Consider the following 9,337-nt stretch of genomic DNA (forward strand, 5'->3'; position numbering starts at 1 on the left):
TGCAGATCAAAACTACAATGAGATATCATCTCACTCCAACAAGGCTAGCATTAATCCAAAAAACACAAAATAATAAATGTTGGAGAGGTTGTGGAAAGACTGGAACGCTTATACACTCCTGGTGGGAATGTAAAGTACAGCCACTTTGGAGATTGATTTGGTGCTTCTTTAAAAAGCTAGAAATGGAAGTACCATATGAATCAGCAATCCTGCTCCTTGGAATATATCCTAGAGAAATAAGAGCCATCACATGAATAGATATATGCACATCCATGTTCATTGCAGCACTATTTACAGTAGCAAAAAGATGGAAACAACCTAGGTGCCCGTTAACGGATGAGTGGATATACAAATTATGGTATTATTCACACAATGGAATACTACTTGATGATAAAGAACAATGATGAATCTGTGAAACATCTCATAACATGGAGGAATCTGGAAGGCATTATGCTGAGTGAAATTAGTCAGTTGCAGAAGGACAAATATTGCATGAAACCACTATTATAAGAACTCAAGAAAAGGTTTAAACTCAGAAAAAAAATTCTTTGATGGTTACGAGGGTGGGGAGGGAGGGAGAGGGGTATTCACTAACTAGATAATAGACAAGAATTATCTTAGGTGAAGGGAAGGACAGCACACACTACGGGGGAAGTCAGTACAACTGGACTAAACCAAAAGCTAAGATGTTTCCTGAATATAATCAAACACTTCAAGGGACAGAGTAGCAGGGGCAGGGTCCTGAGGACTATGGTTTCAAGGGACATCTAGGTCTATTGGCATAGCAAAGTTTTTAAAGAAAATGTTCTGCATCCCACTTTGGTGATGGGCATCTGAGGTCTTAAAAGCTAGCAAGCGGCCATCTAAGATGCATCAATTGGTCCCAAACCACTTGCAGCAAAGGAGAATGAAGAACACCAAAGACACAAGGAAAATACTAGCCCAACAGACAGAAAGGGCCACATAAACCAGAGACTCCATCAGCCTGAGACCAGGAGAACTAGATGGTACCCGGCTACCACCAATGACAGCCCTGACAGGGAACACGACAGAGTCCCTGATGGAGCAGAAGAAAAGTAGGGTACAGAACTCAAGTTCTAGTAAAAAGACCAGACTTAATGGTCTGACTGAGACTGGAGGGACCCTGGAAGACATGGCCCCTGGACTCTCTGTTAGCCCAATACTAAAACCATTCCCAAAGCCAACTCCTCAGACAAAGATTAGACTGGCCTATAAGACATAAAATGATACTCGTGAAGAGTGCGCTTCTTAGCTCAAGTAGATACATGAGACTAAATGGGCAGCTCCTGTCTGGAGGCGAGATCAGAAGGCAGAAAGGGACAGGAGCTTATCTGAATGGACACAGAAAATCCGGGGTGGAAAGGAGGAGTGTGCTGTCACATTATAGGGAGAGCAACTAGGGTCACATAACAATGTGTATATAAATTTTTGTATGAGAAACTAACTTGAACTGTAAACTTCCACTTGAAGCACAATTAGAAAAAAAAGAATTCTCTTATTTTTAAGTTAGTTTGAATTAGGTTTCTTTTGTTTGAAAAAAAAAAAAGATAACTGGTGAAGACAAGGGCATTTTTTTTTTAATTGTAATTATATTTTCCTAAATGTTCCCTGGGGTTCAAGGTCCAGTAGTTCTCCTTAGAACTAAGACCTTCAGAAGAAAAGAGATAGTGGTGCCCTTGAACACACAAACCCGTTGACCCTGCCTCCTGGTCTAAGAGTGGAGTATGAGAGTCTCTACACAGACACAGGCCATAGTCATGCCATGGCCCTAGCAGAAGTGAGGTTTTAATGGGAAACCAAAATGTATCTTTTTTTCATAGTGTGATTCAGTGATTTTGAATTAAAGGCTTGGGAAGGATTGGTTTAATGTAGCTAAAGAAAAGACTTTTGTAGGTTAGAGAATGATAAAGGGAGTGGCACACTCTTTAAAAATTCATCCAGAAGCATTTTTTAAAAAAACTAGATTCTTCCCTAAACACTTCCTTCTACTCTCATCTTGGATCTCAGTTTCACTGTTCATCCATCTCCTCCTAACCTATTTATGCTAATTCAGTTAGGTTAAAACTCCACAGTTATCCGAACTGGAACCGGAAATGAAGTGATAATGATGTGACAAAGGAAGCCAATTTCATCATGTTCTTAAGAGTTTGGACTTTTACGACTATTACTCGTTTCTTTTGTCCTCTCATGGAGAACAGAACAAACCTGAATCAGTCCTTACCTAAGCAAATCACTCCAGCATCCTCAGCATGATCACAATTATGCTTTCCCCATCCCTGGTGTTTGCAGTTCCAGAGAGCTGACTCATTTCCATGGCATACAAGATCATCAAACCAGATTGGTCCAGAGCCTTCTCCAAAATTAGCTGAACCAGAGAAACTGACAGCACTTCCACATTCTAGTTGTTTACAAACCACAGAAGCAAAATCTATGTTGAGGTTATCGTCACACACTGTTCCCCACTGTCCTTGGAATTTGACCTCTATTCTTCCCGAACATCGGTTTCCTCCATTCACCAGCCTCATCTCCAAATCGGATCCATCTAGAGCAGAGAAAAGGGCAGAGTTCAGAAGTGACATTCATTCAGATGTAATTTTAGAAAATAAGTTTCCTCTGGACACTTGGGACTTGATGTTGTCCTTGAGCTGGTTCACTGATTTTGAATGCTGCCCCACCCTTCACATTGCAGAATTTCAATCTGTTAGAAATAAATGAACAACTAGGACTTTTATCTATATCTACTTACCAAGGAAAATGCTTACAGATTACAGTTTACTTTCTATTTTGTTTTGTTTCCACCCATCACTGGGACAGAAGTAAACACTCTTATGTAGAAATAGATAATTTGACTAAAATTGTTTCTTTTAAAAACTAGGAAAAATAAAACTGGTCCATACGATAAGCTAGTAAAAATGACAAGCCAGTCATTTGTTGAACATTTAAAATTTCCATTTTAATTGTCTTTATTATAAACAGTGCACAGCAACAGTGAGTAATTGTCTGAGGTTGAATTAGAAATTAGAAAGTAGGAAAAAAGCAAAGATAAAAATGCACAAACATACATAATATTTTGCAAAAGGACACCTGTGGTATACCAAATTCATAAAAATTGAGGGAAAAAAATCAATAGAAATAATTCATTTCTTAAACATTTTCTGTTTCAAGCAAAGCTTTTTTTCCCCTCGTAAAAAAAATTTCTCTATATACCACCCTTAGATTTTCTCTGAGGACTAAAATAACTGAGAAAAGGAGATTTTGGATGAGATTCTAGGACACTTGAAAAATAAAATCTATGTGATCTGAAAAACAAAATCTGTATGTGGTTGAAGAAAATGTTTTGAAACTGTTCCTTGAAAAAAATAATTCAGGTTTAAAAGCTGTAAAATCAAAAGTCAAAGACCTCCGCTTACTAAGGTTTCTGATTATGGACTAATACTAATAGCTCATAAACAAAATATCTACCCACTGTTCCAAGTATCTCTTTTAATCTTCACAACAAATTTCAACATTACGTACTATTACCAGTATCTTCACTTTATAAATAATGAAACTGAGGTTAAATAATTGGCACAGAGTCAAACTGTAGAGCCAGGAAGCAAACAAACAGTCTAGCATCAGAATCTATACTTTTGACTACTACGCTATATTGTCTCAGCGTATGTGATATTAATAAAATCTCCCAAGAGTTAGAGGCTTGGAGGATTGAGCATCAATCAGGGTAGAGAATCTCAGAAATGTAGACTCTACAACTTCATGGAACTAGTGAATCCTTGAACAGCTATGAGTTCTGCTCTGGTGGTGCAGTGGTTAAGTGTTTGGCTGCTAACCAAAAGGTCAGCAGTTTGAATCTATCAGCTGCTCCTTGGAAACCCATGGGCAATTCTACTCTGTCCTATAAGGTCACTATGAGTCGGAGTTGACTCAACAGCAAGGGGTTGGGTTGGGTTTGGTTTAGTCGAAGCGTTAGGTGTACAATCTTCAGGAAGCAATTTTGATTAACTCCATCCTTAGGTTTTTAAAAGAACAAAACAAAACCAGAAAACAAGAGTTAAAAGTACTACACTGATGTTTAGCTAAACAGTCAGATCTCTAGATAGCAATAAAAATGATAAGAGCCCGGCAAGATTTATTATAATCTTTAACTCTGCAGTAGATGTTATTTTTGTTAATCCCTGTCTTTTCTTCCATAATGATTAAGAATAATAGACAAGAAAGAGGAGGAGGAAGAAGAAGAAAAGGAGGAAGAGGAAGAGGAGGAAAACAAGAAGAACAAAGAAGGAGGAGGAGAATGGAGGAGGAAGAGGAGGGGGAGAAGGGAGGAAGATGAGAAGGGAGAACATGTTTTGGGAGTCATCAATGTAATGAGAAGCAGGCAGCCATGTGGAAACTAATGTTTTCAACACCTATTGCATACCAGTCAGTGTACCAGTAGCTTTACATCATGTATTATATCACTGACTCCTTAGAATCTGAAGTTTAGGAATATTAAACAACTTGCTCAAAATCATAGCATTAATGGTGGCTGTATTGGAATTTAATCTAGCATCTTTTGGGTACTAGCCTGTGTTGTTCCCCTTACACCACAACGCCTAAGAAGAGATCAGCCTTTGTTGTAATCAGTCCTAAGGGGGCGGTGGTTTCTAAAAGAAAGACTGGGAGGTTAGAAGATTTTGTAAAGGTCAATGAAATGAGCAAAGGAGAAATAGGGAGACCATAAATATGAATAGGATCAGAATTATGACCTTGGGATTTGTCATCAGAAAGGCTTGATACATAGCTTTCTGTATTACTGTGAGGTCAGCTGAGGTAAAACTTAAGAAAATGTACTGTAAATTAAAACCACTACTGAAATCAAATAGCGTTGAATGATGGAAAAAACAATTACAATTTGTAAAGCATCCTTCCTCCAGCAAAGGAAGAGTTAGTCTTAAGCATATTTGTTTCTTGATTCAGTAAACTGATTATTAATGAATGGACGATAACAGGCAATGATTTATCGGTCAATGCATTAAATCAGCATGTCACTGGGAAAGGAGACAAGGAATTGACTTAGATGTCATGATAGTTTTATCTAAGAGTAGGAGGTTACATTAAACTAAAAAACCCAAACCCATTGTCAAGTTGATTCTGTAGGACAGAGTAAAACTGCCCCATAGGGTTTATATGGAAGCAGACTGCTACATCTTTTTCCCAAGGAGTGGCTAGTGAGTTCGAACATCAAACTTTTGGTTAGCAGCTGAGTGCTTAACTACTGTGTCACCAGTAACATAATCTTAGGAGGTTACATTAAGGTTACTGAATACAAAATTCAATCTCATCACTTCCTCATTGATCATAGTGTCCAGAATCTCTTTGGACATTTTTTTTTTCATGGAGGCTGCCATGTTTTCTGCTCTCCTAGCAAAGGATTAGGTAATTTTATACATGGACTAGATTATTTACATAAAAGTGGCTCCTTTTAATCTTTAACCCTTCTACACATTTTTTTGCCACAAAACATTTCATTTCAAGGCTTTAACTTATACAAGTCTTACCTGAACAAGTAACGCCAGCATCCTGTTGGTGAGTACAGTTGTTCTTTCCCCATCCATCATGTTTGCAGTCCCAGAGAGCTGATTCATTCCCTTGGCAAGAAACATGTTCCATCCAAATGCGTCCAGAACCTGCACTGGAATTAGTCCAACCAGTGGCTTTGATAACAGTTGGACATCCCAGTTGCCCACAAATTACAGAGACATCATCCATGTCCCAGCCATTGTTACACACTGTTCCCCATTCCTCATTGACTTTCACCTCCACTCTTCCAGTACACCTGTTTTCACCAGCCACTAGCCTCAGCTGCTTCTCTGTTTCACCTGCAACAATGGGTTAAGACAACGATTGGCCAAGGTCACAAAAAGGCAAGTAGAAAATTATTATTCTTTAGATTATTTACTTATCTTTCAAAGACAGATTTGAGAACTAAGCCTGGCCCCAGCCACAGTGCAATAGGAGGATGCTATTTCATAGGCATTCAAATATAAGTAGGCTTCACATTAAATAATGACATAAAACCAGAAAAACTAAGTAACGCATTCTATAGATCTTTATTTTGTGACTGATATTCTTTATAAATGGCAATTTATATAATCTCCATGAAGAGTTTACCACTTAAATAAGATGTTACAAAATTTTATAGGGATAAGCTACTTAAGTTTCTCCAAAATCCTAAGACCAACATAAAGAAGGCTGATAGTCAATTTGTGTAGTTGAAAAGATCTGCGTCCATGATTGCAAGTAATTTAACACCCATCTCACACATATATTTAAGACAGTATGAATTTTAAAAATATTAGTTTAAATGTGACTAAATTTATATACTTAAATGGAAAATGAGGTAGAGATTTTTACCTATTATATCCTACCATATTATCATCTCCTTCTCTTCTTTCCCCAAAATTGTCTGAGATACCTCCTTGTCATGTTTTAAGCTTAATTTAGGAATCTGGTGGTCTCACTGGTATATACCTGGCTCCCCTCTTTCAATAATTTTTTAAGATAAAATTTGGCATTTGAGTATATTGAATTGTTCCTAAAATTCCTTTTTGTCTCAATAGTTCTGAGAATACAGCTACTCTGTATCTTTCTCTAATTTTAACCTAGACATTACTTCCAATCTTTAAGTAAGATGTATCTTTTCCTGAGAGAGCTTATATTATTTTATTTTGGGGAGAATTATGCTAATATTTTATTTGTTTGTGTCATATGGTTAGGTTATTATTGTGTTCTTTTCGTATCTGATCATTTGAGTCCATGAGGCATATTACCTAGTTTTAAAGTGCTACCTAGCTTTCGGAAAGATTGTTTTCTTTTTAACCATTTTTGTCTGAGTAGTCTAAGGCTGCAAGAAAATTTTACAAAGTACTCACCAAGAGAAATGGTGATAAAACAGGCACTGAGGAGTGAGACCAGAGCAATAGCAAATGGACTCAAGCGAACAAAACATCTTCTAAAGTCTGTGAAAAAAAGAAAGAAAGGAATTAGGATAATTTTCCCAAAAAGAGATTTTGGAGAAGACAGATGTTTTAAGAGGTTTGGGATTAACAAAGAAGATCAAACTGTGACATAAAACTCTTCCTTCTAAAAGGCCAGGCAAACAGGAAAAATCCGTACCCAGAATCATACAGTCTCAGTGAAACAGCTTTGAAAACATTCATGTTTGTAGGTAACCTAGAGATGGAGGATTAGAAGAAAGTCCGAGGTGGAAAGAAAACTTGCAAGAACAGACCTTAAAACCTGGAAAATAGGAAAGACATCAATATAACTTAGAAGTTGGGCAGTTTTCCTGAGATGTCTACATTCCTTTACCTCCTCAATATTCAACTACTAACACTCCCTTCTCAAAGCCTACCCAATCCAACCTGAAAGATTGTAAGTTCCATGAGGGAATGATTATATTTATCATGTTTTACTCTAGTTTCACCAGTACTTGTCCCAGTGTCTGCCATATAGTAGCTGAGCAACAATATACTGATGTGATAAAGTGATGTTTATATTTTAAAAACCCAAATATCTTATTTCCAGTTATAGGATGAATACTTTTTAACACTGTTAGCACTCTCATTCTTCCTTATTATTCTAACCCAACACTAATTTAAAAGTAAAAATGCTAAAAGAGTTTAACATGTCCGTATAAATCATGATGTAGAGTTTAGCACCCGAGAGTGTTATTCTAAACTGCTTCTAGGAGATCAACTTTTAATCAATATTCATTCCTACATATACTGTCTTTTCTAAGGACTATTGTCTGGATACTCAATACAATTTAGCTACTGCCATATAAACTTAATGACCTTTTCCCATTCCTTACTCCCCCAATATCAATCACCTTTAAATTATATCCATTGTTGGTCAGAATAATTCTATACTCCATTAAAGGATAAATGTAGAATAAATGAGAAGCTTTTACCCGCAGATCCAGAATCTTCAAGTAGCACCATCTTAGGCTTGTCCATTCCAGGGTTTTATGGTTTCAATGATTCCTAAATTTTCTTGTATATTTTCCCTAGAAATGTTCTCCCAAAGAAGATGACTTTTTCTGAAATCTCACTCCCACAAGAAATGGAAAGGATACATAATGGAGGTGGAGTCAACCAAAAAAGAGAAGTCATTGAAAGAGCTGAGGTTCCCTTTCATACTCATGTTTTCTTCAATATGGGATATGAAACAACCAGAGGAAATTGAGAAATATTCTCCACAGATTTACGAAGAATACCGGGAAATATTAACTCATATACTGTTGTTGTTGAATGTTTTTAATTTCTGCACTTTGTTTTAGACTAACGTATGAGACACGATAAAAGTAGTAATAATTATACAGTTAAATAATGTTAAAAAACTAAAGCAAAATGGGCACAAAAATAATTCAGGCTTTGTCATTACTTCCACTCTTAATTTTATTTCCATAACAGGATATCCCTAATGAATAATTTTATGTAGGTTGTCTATAGACAGCACTTGTATTTTTTTTCTATTTGGATGGAGAAGAGCAAGAGAATTAACCATGAATAAAACTAATTCCACAGACGGTGAAACAAGGATTAACAAGATATCATTTTAGCTCTAAATAACCCAAAGTCAAGAAAGGGAAACAAATGATAACAATAACGAACGTTTGTTCAAAGTATGGGGGGAAAATAAAGGACAAGACGGTCATATATGTAAGGTGGGTTTAACATTCAAGTATCAATTAGCACAACTCATTATATTAAGAAACTAAAACAAAAAAATAATTTTATCATCTCAATAGATGTAATGTATGTAATAAACATTGGCAAAATATATTCCTGATTAAAAACTCTCAGCAAACTAGATATAGAAGGAATCTTTTTCTCCTTGATAAAGGTGCCTATGAAAAACCTACAGCTAACATCATACTTAATCTTGAAAGACTGAATGCTTGCTTTCTAAGATCAGGAGCAAGACAAGAACGTCCATTCTTACCAATTCTATTCAACATTCTACTGGAGATTTTATCCAGAGCAATCATACAAGAAGAAGAAATAAACAGCATCCATATTAAAAAGGAAGATGTAAAACTCTATTTATAGATGACCAGATCATCTGTGTAGAAAATCTGATGGAATCTACAAAACGCTACTAGAACCAATAATAGAGTTCAGCAATATTTCAGGATACAAGATCAACATACAAATATCAAGCAACAAACAATCAGAAGTTAATTTTTTTTTCTTCTTTTTTTTTAATATTTTATTGTACTTCAGGTGAAGGCTTACAGAACAGATAGTTTCTCATGTAACAGTAACACACATGCTGT

General features: G+C 36.2%; 1 protein-coding gene across 1 annotated transcript in view; it reads right to left on the minus strand.

Annotated features, from left to right (window-relative positions):
• The window catches only part of CD163 (CD163 molecule), a 36,884-nt gene extending 28,755 nt beyond the window's left edge, over nt 1-8,129 (minus strand). Inside the window, exons 1-4 of the mRNA XM_023741515.1 lie at nt 7,970-8,129; nt 6,930-7,016; nt 5,556-5,876; nt 2,243-2,563 (exon numbers count right to left, since the gene is read on the minus strand). Of these exons, the coding sequence (XP_023597283.1) occupies nt 2,243-2,563; nt 5,556-5,876; nt 6,930-7,016; nt 7,970-8,015 (775 nt within the window). The 5' untranslated portion in view covers nt 8,016-8,129. The remainder of the gene's footprint in view (nt 1-2,242; nt 2,564-5,555; nt 5,877-6,929; nt 7,017-7,969) is intronic.
• Nucleotides 8,130-9,337: the final 1,208 nt, after the last annotated feature.

The sequence above is a fragment of the Trichechus manatus genome, unplaced genomic scaffold, assembly GCF_000243295.1.
Source record: "Trichechus manatus latirostris isolate Lorelei unplaced genomic scaffold, TriManLat1.0 scaffold00182, whole genome shotgun sequence".
NCBI lineage: Eukaryota > Metazoa > Chordata > Mammalia > Sirenia > Trichechidae > Trichechus > Trichechus manatus.